General features: G+C 13.6%; 3 protein-coding genes across 3 annotated transcripts, besides 59 other annotated features; 1 reads left to right on the top strand and 2 right to left on the bottom strand. All coding sequences in view use genetic code 6, as the record gives it.

Annotated features, from left to right (window-relative positions):
• Positions 1-6: part of a microsatellite that runs on past the window's edge.
• Positions 1-24: part of a microsatellite that runs on past the window's edge.
• Positions 1-72: part of a microsatellite that runs on past the window's edge.
• Positions 73-697: 625 nt separating this feature from the next.
• Positions 698-765: a microsatellite.
• A 47-nt stretch (positions 766-812) lies between these two features.
• Positions 813-849: a microsatellite.
• A 323-nt stretch (positions 850-1,172) lies between these two features.
• Positions 1,173-1,228: a microsatellite.
• A 372-nt stretch (positions 1,229-1,600) lies between these two features.
• Positions 1,601-1,662: a microsatellite.
• Positions 1,663-2,061: 399 nt separating this feature from the next.
• Positions 2,062-2,116: a microsatellite.
• A 178-nt stretch (positions 2,117-2,294) lies between these two features.
• Positions 2,295-2,348: a microsatellite.
• Positions 2,349-2,791: 443 nt separating this feature from the next.
• Positions 2,792-2,845: a microsatellite.
• Positions 2,821-2,897: a microsatellite.
• Positions 2,893-2,949: a microsatellite.
• A 156-nt stretch (positions 2,950-3,105) lies between these two features.
• Positions 3,106-3,137: a microsatellite.
• Positions 3,138-3,803: 666 nt separating this feature from the next.
• On the bottom strand, positions 3,804-4,464 carry IMG5_081360 (hypothetical protein; the record flags this gene model as incomplete). Its single annotated transcript, XM_004036416.1, has 4 exons — positions 3,804-3,987; positions 4,051-4,143; positions 4,213-4,374; positions 4,449-4,464. The coding sequence occupies 4 exons, from the start codon at positions 4,462-4,464 to the stop codon at positions 3,848-3,850; spliced, it is 411 nt and encodes a 136-aa protein (XP_004036464.1). The 3' UTR covers positions 3,804-3,847.
• A 622-nt stretch (positions 4,465-5,086) lies between these two features.
• Positions 5,087-5,120: a microsatellite.
• Positions 5,121-5,362: 242 nt separating this feature from the next.
• Positions 5,363-5,427: a microsatellite.
• Positions 5,411-5,575: a microsatellite.
• Positions 5,413-5,616: a microsatellite.
• Positions 5,553-5,625: a microsatellite.
• An 870-nt stretch (positions 5,626-6,495) lies between these two features.
• Positions 6,496-6,618: a microsatellite.
• Positions 6,542-6,613: a microsatellite.
• Positions 6,542-6,616: a microsatellite.
• Positions 6,542-6,618: a microsatellite.
• Positions 6,619-6,625: 7 nt separating this feature from the next.
• On the bottom strand, positions 6,626-8,866 carry IMG5_081350 (hypothetical protein; the record flags this gene model as incomplete). Its single annotated transcript, XM_004036415.1, has 4 exons — positions 8,348-8,866; positions 8,127-8,295; positions 6,808-7,195; positions 6,626-6,763 (listed from the first exon to the last, which is right to left on the bottom strand). Exons 1-4 carry the CDS (start codon positions 8,628-8,630, stop codon positions 6,626-6,628), a joined length of 978 nt encoding a protein of 325 aa, XP_004036463.1. The 5' UTR covers positions 8,631-8,866.
• Positions 7,476-7,548: a microsatellite.
• Positions 7,539-7,578: a microsatellite.
• Positions 8,867-8,943: 77 nt separating the features above from the next.
• Positions 8,944-9,006: a microsatellite.
• Positions 9,007-9,246: 240 nt separating this feature from the next.
• Positions 9,247-9,311: a microsatellite.
• Positions 9,312-9,350: 39 nt separating this feature from the next.
• Positions 9,351-9,479: a microsatellite.
• Positions 9,398-9,479: a microsatellite.
• Positions 9,457-9,530: a microsatellite.
• A 338-nt stretch (positions 9,531-9,868) lies between these two features.
• Positions 9,869-9,908: a microsatellite.
• A 246-nt stretch (positions 9,909-10,154) lies between these two features.
• Positions 10,155-10,205: a microsatellite.
• IMG5_081340 (hypothetical protein) lies at positions 10,174-10,675 on the top strand. Its single transcript, XM_004036414.1, has one exon. It carries the CDS (start codon positions 10,211-10,213, stop codon positions 10,586-10,588), a length of 378 nt encoding a protein of 125 aa, XP_004036462.1. The 5' UTR covers positions 10,174-10,210; the 3' UTR covers positions 10,589-10,675.
• Positions 10,676-10,853: 178 nt separating this feature from the next.
• Positions 10,854-10,892: a microsatellite.
• Positions 10,893-11,134: 242 nt separating this feature from the next.
• Positions 11,135-11,206: a microsatellite.
• Positions 11,207-11,525: 319 nt separating this feature from the next.
• Positions 11,526-11,588: a microsatellite.
• Positions 11,527-11,588: a microsatellite.
• Positions 11,532-11,584: a microsatellite.
• Positions 11,589-12,206: 618 nt separating the features above from the next.
• Positions 12,207-12,239: a microsatellite.
• Positions 12,240-12,581: 342 nt separating this feature from the next.
• Positions 12,582-12,630: a microsatellite.
• A 409-nt stretch (positions 12,631-13,039) lies between these two features.
• Positions 13,040-13,099: a microsatellite.
• Positions 13,100-13,542: 443 nt separating this feature from the next.
• Positions 13,543-13,703: a microsatellite.
• Positions 13,543-13,746: a microsatellite.
• Positions 13,662-13,729: a microsatellite.
• Positions 13,672-13,771: a microsatellite.
• A 249-nt stretch (positions 13,772-14,020) lies between these two features.
• Positions 14,021-14,077: a microsatellite.
• Positions 14,072-14,134: a microsatellite.
• Positions 14,135-14,246: 112 nt separating this feature from the next.
• Positions 14,247-14,282: a microsatellite.
• A 235-nt stretch (positions 14,283-14,517) lies between these two features.
• Positions 14,518-14,550: a microsatellite.
• Positions 14,551-15,016: 466 nt separating this feature from the next.
• Positions 15,017-15,075: a microsatellite.
• A 2,174-nt stretch (positions 15,076-17,249) lies between these two features.
• Positions 17,250-17,290: a microsatellite.
• Positions 17,291-17,578: 288 nt separating this feature from the next.
• Positions 17,579-17,622: a microsatellite.
• A 1,468-nt stretch (positions 17,623-19,090) lies between these two features.
• Positions 19,091-19,234: a microsatellite.
• Positions 19,091-19,242: a microsatellite.
• A 20-nt stretch (positions 19,243-19,262) lies between these two features.
• Positions 19,263-19,303: a microsatellite.
• A 6-nt stretch (positions 19,304-19,309) lies between these two features.
• Positions 19,310-19,357: a microsatellite.
• Positions 19,358-19,553: 196 nt separating this feature from the next.
• Positions 19,554-19,651: a microsatellite.
• Positions 19,554-19,663: a microsatellite.
• Positions 19,664-20,398: 735 nt separating this feature from the next.
• Positions 20,399-20,468: a microsatellite.
• A 195-nt stretch (positions 20,469-20,663) lies between these two features.
• Positions 20,664-20,859: a microsatellite.
• A 97-nt stretch (positions 20,860-20,956) lies between these two features.
• Positions 20,957-20,990: a microsatellite.
• Between the last annotated feature and the right edge of the window lie 124 nt (positions 20,991-21,114).

The following is a 21,114-nucleotide window of genomic DNA, read 5'->3' as shown; positions in this document are numbered from 1 at the left end:
ATAATATACCATAAAATAATAATATTAAAAAGATTCATTAAAAATAATAATCATAATAATAATAATAATAATCGTAATTAGTTTACGTTAGAAAAAGCTTAGTGGTAAAAAATAATTATATACAAATATATATATTATTTTTAGGAAAATAAATGATTTTAAATTAAGTTATTATTTTGACATAAATAAAGAAAAAATTTTTTTAAGCATGCTATTATATGTATTTTTTTATATTTATTTAAATTTTTAAAAAAATGTGATTTTTTTTTTTTTTCATAAATATATAATTTATATATATTATTTTTATTTCATATTAAATTTAATTAACTATTTTAATTATTTATATTTCTATAATATTTCCATATTTTATAATGCGATGTAAATTTCCATTAAATATAAAATTCATAAACATCTCTATGTGTTTTACTTCCTATCTAAATTTTATATATATAATTTTTATAAACAATTTTATAATTTATACTAAAGCTGATATAAATCCGAATTATTTTCCAAATTTACAAATAGCACATTCAAAAGTAGCTATTTATTTTGGGTTCCATAATTCTAAAAATAACAAAAGTAATTATAAAATTATATTATAATATTTAATATTAAAAAAATTACCAAATGCATAATCTGTTTTTATTGGATTTAATATTTAGTCCAAAACATATATTTAAATATCGTTTTACTAAGATTTTATGTTTTATTTATCTTCATATTTTTAAATTTTTTTTATATTTTGTTTTTATGTTTTATTTATATCAGAATTATTATCTTTATTTGACATTAAATTAAAAACCTCTTTACTATTTTTATATGTATTATTTTTTATATTTTATTTATTATTTGATTTTCTTCCTCTTTTTTTTCTTTCTTAATTATTTTATTGATTTTCAATATATTAATCTTTATTTTCTCCTGGAATTATTAACATTTCTTTTATATTCATGCTTTTCTTGTAATATAACTACGCAACAATAGTTAAGTAATTTTCAAATGCTATTATCCATTAATTCATTTATTTACTTAAAAATTGTCTTTACCTTTTTGTAAAGATTAATGGATTAACTTCATTATTCTCTTTTTAGCTTTAAAAAATAAATAAAAATATTAAATAATGATAATAATATATTTTATTTATTAATAAATATTTTGTATTAAATATTGAAATATATATATATATATATATATATATATATATATATATATATATATATATATATATCTATTTTAATAAAATATTTTTTTTTCTTATATTATATTATACCCATATTATATTTCTTCATCTATTATTAATTATCTGGAATTCTGTTTATATTTTAAAATATTTAATAATATCTACTATGAATCTTATGTTATTTAACTTTATTTTTTATGTATTTTTTTTTTTATTAAATACAATAAAGTTTTAATAAAATATATAATTAGTTTATATTTAATAATGTTATTAAAATAAAAAAAATTAAAGATGTGTATTTTAATAAATTTTTTTTTTTAATTTTTTTGTTTTGCTTTTTTATTAAAATTTTAGATTTATATTATTTGCATACTATTTATTTCCAAACGATGCTAAATTTTTTAAGTATTTTAAATCTTCTTTTCTTTAAATTTATAATTTAATTTAGGTATTAATTAAAATTTAATTTTCATTTAATTTAATATTCTTTTATAAAGTATCTTAATTATATTCAACAACACTTTATATATCTGTTTTTTCAATCATGTGTTATATATTTTTTATAAATTTATTTATTTTTTGACTTAAATAATATATATATATAAATATTTTATATTAAATGTTTTTTTATTAACTCTTTAATTATCTTAATTGTTTGATATTTCAAAATCAATAATTTTTTTTTATATGTATATAAAATTATATATTTATAATTTAGATTAAAAGTGTACCATTTAATTAATACTATAAAAGCTAGAATTTTGATTGTTTTTAATATAAATATTTTTTTTAAGTTTATTATACCAAAAAAAAAAAACAATTTAAAATATTTAAAAACAAACTTTTTTTATTTTAAAAGACTAATAATTTCAATATCAATATTTTGTTTTTATTTTTATTTTTGTTTTTTTGTTTTTTTGTTTTTTTTGTTTTTTTTAATAATATTAAAAAAATCATTATATGTTTGCTCTATATGTTTTTTTAAAAATAATTTTTTTCTTTTATTTATTCATTTATCTTTTAATAAATATATTTTATTTTATTTAAATATTTTTTGTATATATAATAAATTTAATATTTTTTTAGAAAATAAATATATTTTTTTTATTTTAAATATTTTATTTTAATTAAGATAAAATTTGTATTTTAATATTAGTTAAGAAAAATTATTTAATTTCATGATTTTTAACATCAAATAATAATCTTCCTAAGATTAAAAATCATTTATAAAGATTTAAAAAAATATTTAAATTTAATATAATTAATAAACAAATACTTTAATATATACAAAAAATATAAGCAAAGATATAATTTATAAAATTATATAAAATTTCAATTTAAAAATTAAATTCTGTAAATAACAGAAATAAAGTTTTAAAATATAAAATTTAACCAATTTTAAACTCACATACTTAATATAAAGAATAAATTAGTATTACACAATATTAAAGTTTTTAAAACAAAACAAAAATAAATTTCGATAAATTTTGTAGAAAAATTCTAATTCTTCAAATACTAGATTTCTAAAAAATAAAAAAAAAAATTTTGTTAATTAAATAAATAAGTAATCTATAAAACAATACATTTTTAAAAATTAATTAAAAATAAAATAAAATTAATATAAATCATTTAAAATAATGATATAATATATGTAAAAAATTATATTATTAAATAAATAATAGTATGTTAAAAAGTGTATTATTTAAATATATAATATTGATTTGATATATGTATTAAAAAAAATAATGAATTTAATTATGTATTAAAAATTAATTATAAACATATTATATTTAATCGATATATATTTTTAAGAAAAATAAAATTTAAAAATGAAATAAAAGAATTTACAAAAGAAAAATAATACTTAAAGATAAAAAAAGAAATATCATAAATTAAATATAAATTATATATATAAAAATTAATAAATATTTATATTTATATTTATATTTATATTTATTATATATAATATATATAATATTATAATACGATTAATAATATATTCATTATATATTATTAATCTTTATATAAAATTTTAATTATTATATTTTTAAAATTTATTCTTTTAAAAATTAATTAATTCAAAAGTTTTATTTAATAAAATTTAATTTTATAGTTTAATCTTATATATTAATTAAAATGATAATCAAAAATTTCTATATATCTATAAAAATAAAATAATTTTAATAAAAATATTTCGATTTAACAATGCTATTTTTTTTTTTAAATTATTATTGTATGAAATAGATTAAAATATTTTTATTTATTTATATAAAATTAATAATTATAAATAAGTTCTACAAGCAATTCTTTTTACTTCAAATTTTTATATATATAATTATTTTCATCATATTTATATACTTATATTGAATTTATCAATTTTTAATAAAAAATTATCAATTTTAAAATATATATTAAATTTTTATATAAAAAAAAGAAATTTATTTTTTAAGTATTTTTAGTTATTTTTTTAAGCTTTTTTTTATATTTATTAAAACTTTTTGTTAAGTTTAATATATATTTATATATATAATATGTTAAAAAAAAAAGTAAATATCTTCAGTTTAAATTAGAAAAATAAGAAAATGTTAAAATAAAACAGTATAATGTTTTATATGCAATAAAAAAAAAAAAATTAAATTTTTAAATAAAATATATTTAAAAAATAAATCAAGCTACTGTATATTTTTATCCTTTTTATTTTGCAATACCAGCTGCCTTTCTTTTTAAAAGGTCTTCTCTATTTTTATCTAATTTCACTTTAGTAATAACTAATTATGAAGCAGATAAGGGAATTTAGTATGGAGCACCTATTTTTTTAATTTTTTATTTTAAATATAAAAAATAAAACATCTTTTAATTAATAAAAATACCGTTAAGTTTATTTTTAGACACTTTTTCAACATGAACAGCCCATTTTTTTCTATAAACTTAAGTAACTTTACCTTTATTTCCTTTAAATTTACCTATAGAAAAAGAAAAAAGATTATTTTTTATTTTTTATAAAAAATAAAAAAATTTATCAAATTAAATACCTCTAACAATTATAACTTCATCATCTTTTCTAATTGGTAATGATCTTACATTATATTTTTTTCTCAAATCAGCTGAAAGATGAGCAGACATTAATTATTGTCTTAAATGGGAAGGAGAACCGAAATGAGCTTTTCTTTATTTTCTTCTTGATGATGTGACTTCTATTAATATTAATAATTTTTTAAATATATTATAAATAATCCGATTTTATTATTTATTGTTTTATTAAAAATACCTACGTGTGTTTTCATTTTTTTTATGTATTTTTTTTTTTTTAGATTTATTTTAAATATGTATATATGTAATAAAATATTTATTAAAATAAAGTGTATTTTTTATTTATATTTATTAATTTTATCTTTAATTAAATTTAATAAAAAATAAAAACAAATATTAAGAAGAAATTTATATATATAAATATACTAATAATTTAATAATAAATTATATATATTTTTTTTTTAAATATAAAAATTTAAAAATAAATATATAACAAAAAAGATAAGAAAAAGAAAAATTTTTTTTAAACAAAAAAATAAAATAATATGAGTAAAGTTTACATAAATTAAATCATAAATTAAACAAGAAACTAAATGTTCCAGCCGACAGTAAGACCTTAAACATCCATTTCACATGTAAATAATCCAATAAATTAATTACCTAAACAATAATAATTAGTAAGAGGTAGATCTTTATAATATTTCAATGATACTGATAGAAAATTTACATCTAATGTCATAGTTGACTAAAATAATTTATCAATGAATAACTTTAATAATTCTAATATAATTTTAGATAAAAATTCTTTTTATTCTGCCTAAAAGTAAGTAAGAAGTAATTCTTAATAAAGGTTATAATTTTAAGGAGTATAGTAAAAATAATAAATATAATAATAATAGTAATAATAATAATTATATAGAAATTAATCTTTAAATTAGCACTTGTTTATGCAATAATAATAAAATTACGCAAAAAGTAATATAGTATATAAATAAAATGTTTTAGATCAAAAATAATACTTTAATTCATCTTAAAATTTTTATACTAATTATTAATAATAGATAAATTAATAAATAAATCCTTTAGCACTTTAATTACCAGAAAGTTTTAAAAATAACACATAAAAATTAAATGAAGCTATTTAAAGATCTGAGAAAATAAAATAAGAAATGGTAGAAAATAATAAAATAAATGCGTCGAATTAATAATAATAATAATAATAATAAGTATTAAAAACATAATAATAATAACAATAATAAAATTAATAGTAATATATTTAATAATAGTAATTAAATTAATTATAATTAAATTAATAATAATATATGTAATAATAGTAATTATTTATATAATAATAACAATAATAATTTAAAAATTAATAAAAATAATATTCAATATAATAATAATAAGATAAAATAAAAAAACCATAAATTAATTCTTTTATAATTAATGAATAAAAAGAAAATATAATATAATAATAAAATTAAAGTACTTAAAAATTTGATAATGAAGATAAAAATGTTATAGTTAATAATTAAGTTATATAAAAGCATATCCCATGTGATAATTAATATAGTCCTATTAGAAATATAGGAACTCTTGTTTAAAAAAACTTAATAGTTTAAAAATAAAATAAAGGAAATATAATTTATTAAGCAAACTAAAATACCATTTAATAATAATAATAATATTTAAAAACTTAAACATAAATTAAATAATAATAACAAAATAAATAATAAAAAGAAAAAGAGAAACAACCAAATAAGAAATAAAAATACTAAAAAATAAAATTATAAAATAATTTAATTTACGAAGGAATGACTAAAAATGATATTCCTCACGGATATGGAATTTTAAAAGATGAAAACTCAAATGAAATTTTTAAAGGAGATTGGGTAAAAGGAGAATAAAATGGATGTGGAATATTATTTAATATTAATAAAAATAATGAAAATAATAATAATAATATAAATTATTAAGATCTTTCTTAAATAATTAAATTTAATTAATGGGTTAGATATGAAGGAGACTTCAAAAATAATAAAATAGAAGGATTCGGAACTATGAATTTAATCGAAGGTGAAAAAATTATTGGGAATTTCTAAAATGGAATCGTTAATGGGTAAGGAAGTTTTTATAATAAAGATTAGTCAATATTTAGTTGTATTTGGAGATAGGGAAAGCTAATTTAAACTTTTTGATTTTATATATAAATATATTTGTTTTATAATTAATATTAAGAAAAAATTTTCATGTTTATTTTTTTATTCTTATTAAATTAAATTTTTTATTAAAATATATCTAATAATATATATATTTTTTGTAATGATTTTAATATATATATATAATAATAATATATTAATATATATATATATATAATAATAATTTATTAATATATATATTATAATATACAAAAAATCATTTATTTAACTATATTTTAGACTATTAAATTTATTAATCAATATATTATATTTCTTTATTTATATCAGTTTTTCTTCTAATATCAGCTCCTGATTTTCTTTTCATATCTTCTATTTTTCTTAGTTCATTTTCAAGCTAAAATATATATAAAAAAGTAATAAATAAACAAAAAAAATTACATCTTATTTATCCTATATCATCATTTATATATTTTCCTATAAATTTCCACTATAACCTCCTTTTTCAATAAACTAACTATCATTATTATTTTCAAATTTATTTCTTGGAGATTTAGACTTTATTCCAGCTGCTGGTAAATCACTTAAATTTTTAAATGGAGACTATCCTATTTTATTTGGGTTTCTTTAAAACTAATCGTTTATCTAAGTATTTTAATTTGGAAACAGTTAATGATCACTTGGTCTTACCATTTCGCTTTTAGCCTCTAAAGGGTTCCATATTCCTTCATTTGACTTTTTTTAAAACCTATCAGAAGTATCACTTCCAAATATATTATGATCTTAGGGTTTAAATAATTGACTATTAGGAGATATATTTTCTCTTTAACTGTTTTATTTAATTTAAGTACTTATTCTACCCCTTTTATATTCATTATTATTTTAACCTATATTTGCATTATTATTATTATTTTATAAACATGAAGGTTTTAAATAAGCCGCATTTGTTAAGTTTGGTTATTCTAAAGTACTAAAAGGCACTTTTTAAGGATTTATATAATAAGATCTTGAATATTATCCTTATTCAATTTAATTTTTATTTAAATCAGTTAAATTTTTTATTAAATAATTATTATGATCTTTATATTCCTAATAAATTGGAAAAAAACATATATATATAAATATATATATATATATATATATATATATATATATATTATATATTATAAATATATATATATAATAATTTTTATATATACTAATAATTCTTATTCAGTTCTAGATAATAAAGCTCTTAATTAATGAATTTCTAAATTGGCTTTATCAACATTTATTTAATTAATATTTTCTTTATGTGATTTTTCCAAAAGTAGTTGTTTTTAATTATAAAGATCATTTTTTGTTATTTCGAATTAAAATTAAGCATCATGTAATTATTTATTTAAATTTAAATTCTCAGTTTTAAGTCTTTCTGATTCTAATTAAAAAGATTTCATTTTTTCTTAAAGTTCGTTAATTTTTCTTGAATTCTCTTCTTTTTCTTCTATATATATAAATTATTATCTTTAAGTATCATTAATTTTGTCAGAATAGCGTTAATTATTTAAATTTAAAGAATTCATTTTTGCTTTTATTTACTCATATGATAGTTTTAATTAAATTATTTCATCATCTTTATTAGCTATTGTTTTATTTAATTCTCTATTTTATTTAATTTAACTTTAATAATAATATTTAAATTATATTACTAATTTTCTTATCTTAATTAATCAATTATAAACTACTTTTCTTTCGAATAATCTTCTTCTTTTTTTTTCGACATTTCTTCTAATAATAATTTCTAATTAATTTTATCTACTTCATTTTTATAATAGATTTCTTTTTTTTCAAGTTCTTGAATTTAAGATTATAAACCGAAAAAATCTAAATCATTTTTTTATTAATTTGACCTATATTTTTAAAGTTCGAATTCATATTTATTAATGATTTCTTTTTTATTTTTTTTGAAAAAAAATAAATAAAAATAGAATATTTTTTTTACAATTTTTCTCTTTTTCTTTTTATTCGTTTTATCTTTTTAATTATTCGATTACATTTTCCAAATCATTAAATTACTTATTTTTTTAACTTTAATACTCATTTTTTATATTATCTTATAGATAATAATCTGCTTTTTGATTTTAATTGTCTTCGTTATATTCCATACTAGAATTATAAGGTATATGTTATAAAACTTATTAATTAGACGAAATTTAAGGGCTTATACTTTAATAGATATTTGAACTAAATGCATTATTTTATATTATTGGATCATTATTTTTCATATAATCCTATTGTTATTAAGAATTATAATAAAACCTTTCCGGTGAAATACAATTTTGTTATTATTTAGAAGAATTTAAAGTACTAGGATTTTAATAATCTAAATTATTTTAGTAATTTTTTTATAGTTTTATTACATCTTGGAATATATTTTATTAATTCTTTACTTTTTTAAATGGACTTTCTATAAAATTTTTCGAGGGTAATTCTTATGATTTACCTTAATCACAATCACTCTATTCTGTTTCTATAAACTTTTTGAATAGTTTACTTTTTTAAATATTGTTTATATTTATTAAATCACTTTCAATCATATATATATATGTATTTTTATTTAATATTTTTATATTGTTAAATTATATATTTTTATTTTTAAATATTAAATTAAATAATTGAATATTTTTATTAAAAATTTTAAGTTTTTAACATTATTTATAAATACGAATTATATTTTTTCTAAAATTATGATTTAAATAAACTTTTCGTTTTAATATTTTTTAAAACATTTTTATTTTTAATATTTAATTAAAATAATAATAAAAAACTAAATAATTTATTATATTATTATCAATAAATTTAAATTAAAAAAATACAAACAAGTATAACTTACTTGAGAACAAAAAAATTAAATATAATCTACAATTATATAAATAATTAAATATATCATACTAATTAGAAAATAACAAAATATTTTAAAATGTTTTATTTCTTTTTTATCGAATTGAAAAAAAAATATATAATAAATATATTAATAAAAATAAAATACATAAAATTATATACTTAATGAATAAAAAATAAATTATATACTTAATGAAAAAAATATCATATATTATATATTTAATAAAAAAATAAATTTAATACATTAATTATATTTTATTAAAAAAATAAAAATAATATATTAAAGTTAAATATTAGAATGTTAATAATATATATAAATAATAAATCATAAATATATAAACTAAATTATATTATTTATGAAAAATAAATGCATATAAATTATTAAATTATATTTATTTGTAATTTAAAGTTAATAATACATATAAAATATTTGTTTTAATAAAAGTTATATGTTATATATTTTTTTCCTTTTAAATATAAGTTAATTTATAAATTATATATTTATTTATAAATTTTAGTCATCTAAATATAAAAGCATTAATTAAATTTTTATTAAATATTTTGATTATAAAAAAAAAGCATTAATTAATTATTTAATAATAATATATTATGATTTAATTATTATTAGTTATTAACAAAATATTATTTATTAAACAACATATAAATAATTTTTTTATTTATTAATGTTAATATATATAATTTATTCATAAAAAAAAATGCTAAAAAAATATATATAAAAAAAAGGAAATTAATTAACTAATTATAATGATTGTTTATATTAACACAAAAATAAAAAAAATCAATTTTTTTAAAAATTGTATAACTGTATAATAGGTAATTAAAAATTTAATTTATATATATATAAATGAGTTATAAAAAAATATTAATTATTTATTTTCTTTTTATTTATTAATAAAAATAATATAAAAAAAATAATTAAAAAAATAAATTAAATAAAAAAAAAATGTCCCAATAAAATCACTACAATCATTAAAACGTCCCTGAAGAAATTGCTAAAAAATTCCCTGCCTTATAAGGAAAACATTTTGGGCATATAGATGTTCCTTAACATGTATTAGAATCTGTTAAAAGAAATGTTACCAAACCTTTAGTATAATCCAGAACACTTTAGCCATTAATCTAATAAAGTTTTATTGGTTAACCTGCTGTATTAGGAGGTGGTTAACCTGTTATATTACCAAGAGGAGTTGCTTAGAATTAATTTACAAACACCGGATTTTTGCATTAAGGAAATTCTAAAGTTTATACAGATTTAGATGTGCCAGAAGATGTTGCGAAAAAATTCCCTAATTTACAATAGAGAATACATAAAAACAATTGAATATGAAAAATAAAAAAAAAGTTATTTATCTCTCTCTTTTTTTTTTTTTTTTTATTTATATTTTTATGCCTTTTTTATTACTCTCTCTTTTTTTTTTTTTTTTTTTTTTCTCTCTATATTCAAATAAAAAATTGTTATATAATGAAAATAATTCATTTATTTTTGTTTTGTTTAATAAAATAAAAATATAATAATAGCAAAATATTGTTAAACATAATAATATTTTTTTATAAAAATTAATTATTTATTTTCATTAAATAAATAGTTTTTATTGTTTATTATTTTTTTGTTTAATATTTATTATAATAAATAATTTATATTGTATTTAAAATTTAAATATTTATTTATTGCAAAGAAAAATTTAACTTTTAATATTTATATATATTTTTTTTTTTAATTTATTGTATATAAATATATATTTATAAATTTAAAATCAAATAAAATGAAATTATAATCTAATAATTCCGTTTCTTTAAGAAAAATTAAAAATACTAAGTTTTTTTAGCATTAAAAAGGATATGAAACTGACCATATTACATAGATTGTTATATTATTATTTTTTTAAAAAAAAATATATATCATATTTATTTTATATAAAATAAATATAAATATTATTTAGAAAAATATATCATTTTAAGGAGAAATCGAATAAAGAAAAAGTAGAAAAACCTATCAAAAATCATAAAACTATATTTATTAGCCATAATCTATAGATAAAAATATGTATACTTTATTTATAAAAAAATAATAAATAAGTTAATATATACTTATTTTTTAAAAAATAAAAGTAATAATTTAGACTATGCTTCAGAGATAGAATGTAAAATAAAGAATTTAGAATAAAAACATTTATAAAGTTCAAAAACTTTCTAAAAATTAAGATGTTCTTATAATGATTTAATAAATTTTAATACTACAACAAACTAAGAAAGATTTGTAAAAAAATAAAAAATAAAAATATATAAAAAAAATAAAAAAATAAAATAAAAAAATAAATAAAGAATAATCTAGATTAAATATAATAAAATGAATTAACAATCTCTAGTACTCCTTATAAAAGTCCAAAATTCAACAATAAATAATAAAATAATTATTAATGTAAAAAAATAAAAATAAAATAATTATTTCTTTTACTTAATTTAAAATAAAAAAAGATATAAACGAAAAAAATATAGATCCAAAATAAAATAAATATTAATTTGTCTAAAAATATATAAATTTAAATATAAAACCTTAAAATAATGAAGATAATAAAAAAGAATCAAGACACTAAAAAAAAAGCAGTGACTAAGAAAACAAAAGCGAAGCTGAATCAATGAATAATTATTATACTTCTTAATTAGAAAAATAAAAATAACTAGCATTATAATAATAATAATAAATAGAGCAATATTAACTCTAAATGTAATAATAAAGCCTATAAATGAAAATTTTAGCATAATAATAGTAACTATTATTATATTAATAGCAATTATAAGTAGGTTAATAGTATATGTAATAAGGTATTCCTTCTCAGATTTTAATTAATAATCCTATACCACCTTAAATGATAATAAACTAAAATCATTAATATGGAAATATTCCCTATTTAAATTTTGTAGGATATCCTGTTTATATAAATAATAATAATTAAAATAATAATAATAATAATGTTGAAAAACCAAATGAAATTATAAAAGAAAATAATATTCAAAAACAAAAAGATATAAAAAAAGAAGAAATTATAAAAAACAATGAAAAACAGTTATTTAAATCTGAAAATGATGCAGAAAAATTGAATGTGAATTGTTGTTTAGACAAAAAATAAAGAAAAAAATGGGATTTAAGTTATAGAACATTTACATAAACTGAAGTTTCGGCAGATGAAGAATACATAGATAAAAATAAAAATTAAAAAATCAAAAAATAAATTATTCAGAAACCAGTAAAATTTGAAATAAAATGGGATGATAATGATAATAGTTAAGGAAAATAAAACAAATAAAATATTATAAATAATAATAATAATAATAATAATAATAATAATAATAATAATAATAATATTTTATAATAAATTATTCATGAATAAGATGAAGAAAGTATTAATAACAAAGAAAATAATAAAAATTTTTAATGTGAGAGTATTTAGATTAATTTATAATAAGCTCTTTAATTTAGAAAAGAAAAACTTTTTTAAAGATTGGAAAATTAAAGATAATTAAAGCAAAAGTCTCTTTCCAATAATACTAAAGATATTTCTAAAGAACATTTATTAGAATTAAGAAAAAATTAGAAAAAAAATAGAAAATTATAATAAAATATATAATTTTATACATCAAATTATAAAGATAATTTGTAAAAAGAAAATTTATCTCGTTTTAAATAATAAAGTTAATTAAATAAGTATTTATTAAAAAATAATAGCCAATTAATTGTTTTATAAAAAGATTAATCGCATTAAAATCTTTAAGTTTAAAAAATTTAATAAAAAAAATAAAAAAATTAATAATAAAATTAATCAAATAATAATAAGTAATAAATTATTTAAACTTAAAATAAAATAATAAACATAAATGAATTATAAAACTACAAACTAAATGAATAAGATAAAATAATTAATATAGATTATTTTACAAAATAAATATAAAAAGAATAAATTATTTTATGTGAATAATAAAACAATTTAAAATAATAAAATTTAGAAAAAAATATATTAATGTAATAACCTAATAATTAAAACTAATCAAATAATAAAGAATTATAAGTTATAATAAAATAATAGGAAATCAGTTGTTAATAATAATTTATAAAAAATTAATAAATACAAAAATAATAAAATTTAAATTTATTTATAAATTAATAATAAGTATAATAAAAACAATATAATTAATAAGCAAAACAAATAAAAAAAAATATAGAAAATTCATATTTATAAGAAAAACAGAATCCATCTCCATAAAAGTAAATTTATTAAGAATAATAAAAATAATAATAACAATAATAATAACAATAATAATAATAATAATAATAATTATAATAATAATAATAATAAGAAGAAGAAAAGAAAAAGGTAAAGAATAAGAATAATAATAAGAATAAGAATAATAAAAATAAAAAATATAATAATAAGAATAATTAAAATAAAAAATATATTAATAAGAAATATAATAAATATAAAATTTATAAATTTAAAAATCATAAAAAAATAATTTATCATTTTATAGATAAGAATAATAATAATAAACATAAAAATATAATAATATTTAATAAATAGACATTAATATATAAGTTTAAAAACAAATAGAATCATAAAATTAGCAAAATTTATAATAATAAATTATAAAAAATTAAGACTAATTATAAATTAAATAAGAATAAATAAATTTTTCAAGTAATTTAATAAATAATAAATAATTATAAATTTAATAAAAACCAAAAATTTAATAATAAAACAATTAATAAGTATTTAAACAATGCATATAATAGATATATTAAACAATAAATTAATAATAATAATAATATTAATAATAATAATAATAATAACAATTACAATAATAATTATAATAAAATTTTTAATAAAAATAAATTGAATCATAAGTTAATATCTTACCTATTTAAATAAAGCCTAAAATTGATTCCTAAATTTTATAATCAAATCACTAAAATTAAATATACTAGTAATATTATGATTAAAATAAATATTATGTTAATAATACTTCAAAAATATAATAATAACATTAAACTAATTTGAATCTTTAATAAAATCTTTAAAATATTAAAATTTAATCAAACATAACTAGTTAAGTAGATTTATAATCATAAAATATATATAATGCTTAAAAAAGTAGTGCAAGTTGTGTTATATTAGAAAAACTTAAAAAAAATAAAATTAAAAGTGAAGAGTCTGTATTAACATCTCATTAATAAATAAATGTTTTTTCTATTAATGTAAATTTTAATAATATAAAAATTTAAATATATAATATTTTTTTTTAAATAGGTATATAATGAAGAAAAATAATTGAATTAATAATTTTAAAAATAATGATTATTTTTTAAATTGTTTTTAATTATAATATATTTTATTAATTTTAATTTTATTTTATTATAATTATATAAATATATGTAAACAATTTTTTTATAATAAAAAATAAAACTTACATAAAATAAATAATAATTTTTACTAAAAAAATAAAAAATGATTTCAGAGATAAATTGTCAAAAAGAATAAGAAATTTCTAGGTATATAAAATATAAATCTTAACAAATAAGAATAAATAAAAAGTCCCACTTCATTATAAGCAATGAATTAATTAGGCTATACAATTAAAGACTTATAACTTAAAACTAGAGATGAAATAGAAAGAGAATAATAATATAAAAAGAATATAAATATCCCAAAAGAGTTATTATAAGATTATATTGATTTAAAATATTAACATTAATAAGAAAAAAGAATATAAATAATAAACTAAATAAAAGAAGTAAAATAATAATCAAAAAAAAAGCATTATTTATATATTTATGAAAAAAAATAGTTAAGATAAAAAATATAAAATAAACAAAATATTTCATAATTAAATAATACACATTAACCAGTAGAAAATTCGCAAGAAGAATCTTTAAAACAAAAATATTAAGAAAAATTAATAAATATAAAATTAAAATAAAAGAATTAAATTAATTTTTTATTAAAGAATTTCTAATAATAATTAGAAATCGAAAAAAAATAAAAAGATAAATAAATAAAAAAAGTAAAAGTTGAAAAAAACGATAAATAAATGCTTGAAAAAAAGATCTAGCAAAGAATTTTCGAAGAAGAATAGGAAAAAGTAAATGAATAAACTCTAATATTATAAACAGTCGAAGGAACGGAAAAGCAATTAAAAATAAGGGAAGAGAGGACAATTTAAGGTTAAAAAACAGCATAAGATAAAAAGGAAATAGTGGAAAGAAATAAATAAAAAATAAAATAAAATGAAATCTAGAATCTTATAAATAATTTAAATTCCTAAAAAAAGAAATCGAGAAATCTAACTAATTAAAAGAGAGAAATTTTTAATTTAAATCATAAAAATAAGAACAAAATTCAATTTATAATGAATAATTATAAAAAAAACTCGAAGAAAATCAAAAATAATAGGAATTAAAATATAAAAAATTATTTAAAAATTTCGAAAAAAGAGAATTCTAAAAGAACAGTTATTTATAAAAATAAGAAGAATATAAGAAAAAAAGAATAGAAAAAGGCCTTTAAAAAACGCAAGAAATTTAACAACTTTTAAACGAACAAAAAAACAAAGAAAATGAAAAAATAGATTTTTTTGAAAAAAATTAATTATTGAAAAGTTTACAAATCAAAGAAAATCAAACAAAAATTCTCCTAAAAAAACAAGAACAAAATCAAAGAAAAAAATAATACAAAAATCAAGTCTTAATTAGTCATTAAGAAAATCTTTTTTTATAAAACTAAAAATCAATCTCTTTATTAAATACTATATAAGTTCAAATAAATAAAGCTGAATAAAGAAAAAAGGAACAAATGTAACTTTTAAGAAAGAATTCGTTAAAATATTATTTAAAATTAGAAAACAGTCTTAATAATGCCGAAAGAATATAAAAAATCGTAGAATAAAGAAAAAGCTAAATTCTTTTAAAAATAGAAGATAAAACAAACAAACAACTCCAAAAATAATAGGAATAATAAAATTTTAATAAATAGAAATTAATAATTTAATAAAAATTAGAAAATGAAAAAAATAAAATACTCCAATAGATTAATTTAATAACTTTAAATAAAAAAGCTCCTTCAGTTTTACATTCTTCATTTATTAATTTTACTCAAAATAATATCAATGAAGATGATTTATATACAAAATAATCTTAAGCTTTTAACAAAAATTCATTATAAAAAAATTCAATACAAACAAATTAGACTTAATAGGATAAAAATAATAAATAATTTTATAGTTTTTCAAGTCATTAATTCTAAAATGTAGATTCTTCTAGAAATAATAATAAATAATAGAATTTAGATATTTAATATTAAAAATCAGATTAATAATAAATACTAAGATAATATTAATAATAATAGTAAGGAAAGTTTATTTAAAAAAATAAAGTTTAGGTTGTTGATAAAGCTTTTGCAGTAAAAATTAAACCTTATATATAATAAATAAAAGATTAATGTAGAATAGGAAATTAAGAATTAAAATTAATTAAAATGGATAATAATGAAAATCAAAAAAAATCAAAAAAAAAAATCTAAGATCATAATTTTAATAGTGTTTTTAATTCTCTGATTCCTAAAAATTATATTGAAGTTTAAAATTCAATCTAAAAAGATGTAAATATATAAGTTGATGAATAATTGGGTAAATATTTAAATGAATTTGGAAATGATTATAATAATATTGATTTAAATAAAATAAAATAAGGATTAAATATTATTTATAAGTATTTTTTTATATATATATTTATATTTTAATATTAAAAAAATCAAACAAAAGTTAATATGAGAAAAATATGGATTATATATATAATCATTATGGAAAATTAAGTCTTTAATATTGATTAAAAAAAAACTGTAAAAAAAATATATATATATATAGATTAAAATAATATATATTTAAAAAACTAAATAAAAAAATATTAATATATATATATAATTAATTTTTTTTTATATTTTTTATATAATTTAAATTATTTTTTATTTAAATTAAAAAATGAAACAATATTATTATATTATAATAAATATATATATATAAAAAAAAATTTAAATATATAATTTTTATTTATATTTTTAAAATTTATTCATACATATATATATATATATATTTTTTTTTTTCTTTATATAATTGTTTTATGTTTCTATTTAATATAATAATTATATATATATATCGTTCATTTTAACGTATTTTTCAAATTTTCAAATTTTACAAAAAAAATTAAATTAAATTAAAAAAAGTAAAAAGATTAAATAAAATACCATTACATTTTTTAAAAAAGCGCAAATATATATAAAATAAATAAAATATATAAACAAAAAATGAAATCACTAATATTTCCGTAAGTAAATCCTTTTTAAATCCCTAAAATCGCCTAAATAAAAAGAGATTCAATCGATAAAACCTAAAACTAAGATTAAAAAGATATCCAAAACTTTAGTTTTTAAAACTTATTTAATAACCTGAAAACAATAACAAGTAATAATACCGAAAGTAGTAACGAAGGTAAATAAGAAAACACAGAAGAGAAAATATCTCCTCCAAAATTATTATGTTGGTATTCAGAAAACAAGCAAAACAATTCTAATAATTAAGAAAAGAGGAAACAATATAATAATAACCATCTTTTTATACAAAAAAAAGTAAGTTGTGATGAAAATAATTAAGAAGGAAATTAAAAAAAATTCGTTTCAGAAAATCAGAATATAAAATCAATAAGTAATTTAAAAATGTGTTTTTCCCAGAATAGCTAGAGTATAAGAAAAAAGCTTATTTTAGACGAAGAAAATATAGAAATTTTTAAATAAAAAGAAGATGAATTTTTTTAGTTAAAAAATTTAATTTTTACCTTATTAGAAAATGAAATTTTAAATAATAATTTTGAATAGGAAAATGAATATTTTAAAAATGAGTTTTTATATAAAAAAAGTAAATTGAAAAAATAGAAACTTTTTCTATAATTAATATTGAAAAAATTCAAGAAATTTAAAAATAAATTGATGATTTAATCAATTTTAAATAAACTTGGAATGAAAAAAATAACTTTAATTAAAATTTATTAATAATAAATAATTTATTCGATGATTTTTTTAATAAATCTTCTTTTGAAAACTCTAATTAAGTCTATTATTTGTTTGATGAAATCATTAAAAAATCCAAAAGTGAATATTTAAAGTAAAAATACTTCCTTTTAAAAAAAGAACTTGAGGAAAATAAAAAATAATAACCTTTAAATACTTAAAATTCATATTGTGAAAGATTAAGTACTCATTTTTAATAATAAGTAAATAAAAGTCTAGAAGAAATAGATAATAGATGTTTTTAATTTAATAATAGTTAATTTTTAAGTAATAGTTAGCTTAATGAAGGTATTTAATTAGAAGAAATAGAGGTTTATTTAAAATAATAATAGTTAGTTTGGGAAGAAAAAATGGAGAGGAAAAATAAAGGACTTTAAAGAAAATTGGATTATTTTAAAAGGAAAAATTAACTTTTGAAAAAAATGAATGTTTAGTTGAAATTTTATAAAATTAGAATTTCGGGATAATTGGAAAAAAATATAAATGAGAATAATTAATTAAATTTTAAATTAAAATAAATAGAAGAAAACTTTTCTATTAAAAATAAAAGCCTTTTGGATATTGAAAAGGAAAATAATAATTTATTAATGAATTTTAATTAATAAGTAGAGTTAAATAATAAGTTAATTGAAAAAAATAATATATTAAATAATCTTTTGTAATAACTTTAAAATTAAAATAAGTCTTTCTTAAATGATTTAGATTTAAAAAATTCAGAAAATTAATAAATTTTAAAAGAAAATGAAAATTTTTTAAAGGAAAATTAAAAAATTTTAAATGAAAATCAAAAATTATAATATTAAAATTAAAATTTTTAAAAGGAAAATTAAAAAATTTTAAATGAAAATTAAAAAATTTTAGATGAAAAAGAATAACTTTTAAATCAATAAATTAAAAAAATTAAGAAAAATTAGAAATATAAAGAAAAAATCATGAAAAAGAAATTTTCAATATAAAAATAGATTATCAATAAAAAATAGAAAAGGAAATATAATAATAAGAATAAATAAAAAAAGATAGTCATCAAAAATTAAAAGAATAAAAAGAAATAATAATATAATCTTATGAAGAAAACAAAATTTAAATTTAAAATTAAATCAAATAATTAATAAATGAAAAAGAATAGCTCAAAAGTATGTTTTAATAATAAATAAATGAACAAAAATAATTATTATAATAAGAAACTTAAAAATTTTAACTAGAAACTTAACAATATTAGCTAGAAACTTAAAAATTCTAATTAGAAACTTAAAATTTTTAAATAGAAACTTAAAAATACTAACAAGAAAAGGAAAAAATCATATAAAAACTAAATGAAGAAACTTAAAAATTCTAATAAAAATTAAACTAAGAAAGAGAAAAATTTTAATAAATAATATATGAAGAAAATGAATAATTACAATAGAAATTTTTATAAGAAAAAGAATAAATTTAAAGTCTGTTTTAAATAAAATTAAACGAGAAAGACAATTTATAAATAAAAATGGCAGAAAAAAACAAAAAGAATAAAAAAAATTAAAAGAAACCAAAAATTTAATAAATGAATAGTTATAAATAATTTCTAATTTGAATAATATAAATAAGAACCTCGAAGAAAACTATATAAAAGAAAAATAGAAAAAGGAAGAGGAAAAAACAACGTTATAATTCTTAAAAACTAAGAAATTTTAGATTTAACTAAAAAGTTTAATTAAGAAAAAAAGAAATTTAAAATAATACCGAAAATATTTTATAAAAATAAGAAAAAAATTAGTTTTAGAAATTCTAAAAGAAAAAGATGAAAATTAAAAAGTCATATAAGAATTAAATAGTCAAATGTTTTTTTATAAAAATGAAAAGGAAAATCTCCAAAAAGAATACGAAGATTTATAAAATCAACTATATTAATAAATTAATGAATTATAAGAAAAAATTAGAAAAAAAAAGATAGAATAAATAAATTCATTTTAGAAAATAAACATTTAAATGTCCAAAACGAATAATTAAATAAAAAATTTTAATGTGAAAATTAAAAAAATACAGTGTTTTAATAATAAATATAGGATTTTTTATAAACTAATAAATGTTTATAATAATAAATAAAGGCTTTTTAATTAAAAACCGAAGACTTTACATTTTAAAATAATTAATTAATATAAAATTTAAATCAAGAAAAAAACAAAAATTTATCTTTAGAAGATTTATTGAAAAAATAAAAAAATGAAATGGATATACTTGGTGATTAATATGAATAGAAAATTAAAAAAATACTTTAAGATTTTAATGTTTTAGAAAAGGAGAATTTTTAAATAAAAGAAGAAATAAAAAATCAAAGTGAAAACATAAAAAATTTAAATAAAGAAATAAAAAATTAGAATGAAGAAATAAAAAATTTAAATGAAAAAAAAAAATTAAATGATAAAGAATAAAATATAAAATAATAATAATAAATAAAAAATTTATAAGAAAATATTAAAAATTTAAATGAAGAAATTAAAAATCTAAAAGAAAAAGAATAAAACTTAAAAAAAAACGTAAAAAAATAAAAAAAAGATCATTTAAATGACATATAAGAGAAAATTTAAAATGAAAAATTAGTTTTAGAAAATAATTTATAAATTGAAAATATTTAAAAATAATTTTTGGAATAAATATAAAATTTAAACGAAAACAAATCTATTTTAATTAATTAAATATAACTCTTAGAATTTAATTTATAAAAAATTTAAGAATAGAAATGTTCTTTTGAATAATAAAATAA

Source organism: Ichthyophthirius multifiliis (assembly GCF_000220395.1).
Source record: "Ichthyophthirius multifiliis unplaced genomic scaffold scaff_1120509250558, whole genome shotgun sequence".
Taxonomy (NCBI): domain Eukaryota; phylum Ciliophora; class Oligohymenophorea; order Hymenostomatida; genus Ichthyophthirius; species Ichthyophthirius multifiliis.
The sequence above is the reverse complement of the archived record's forward strand: the minus strand, read 5'-3'. Positions and strand labels throughout refer to the sequence as shown.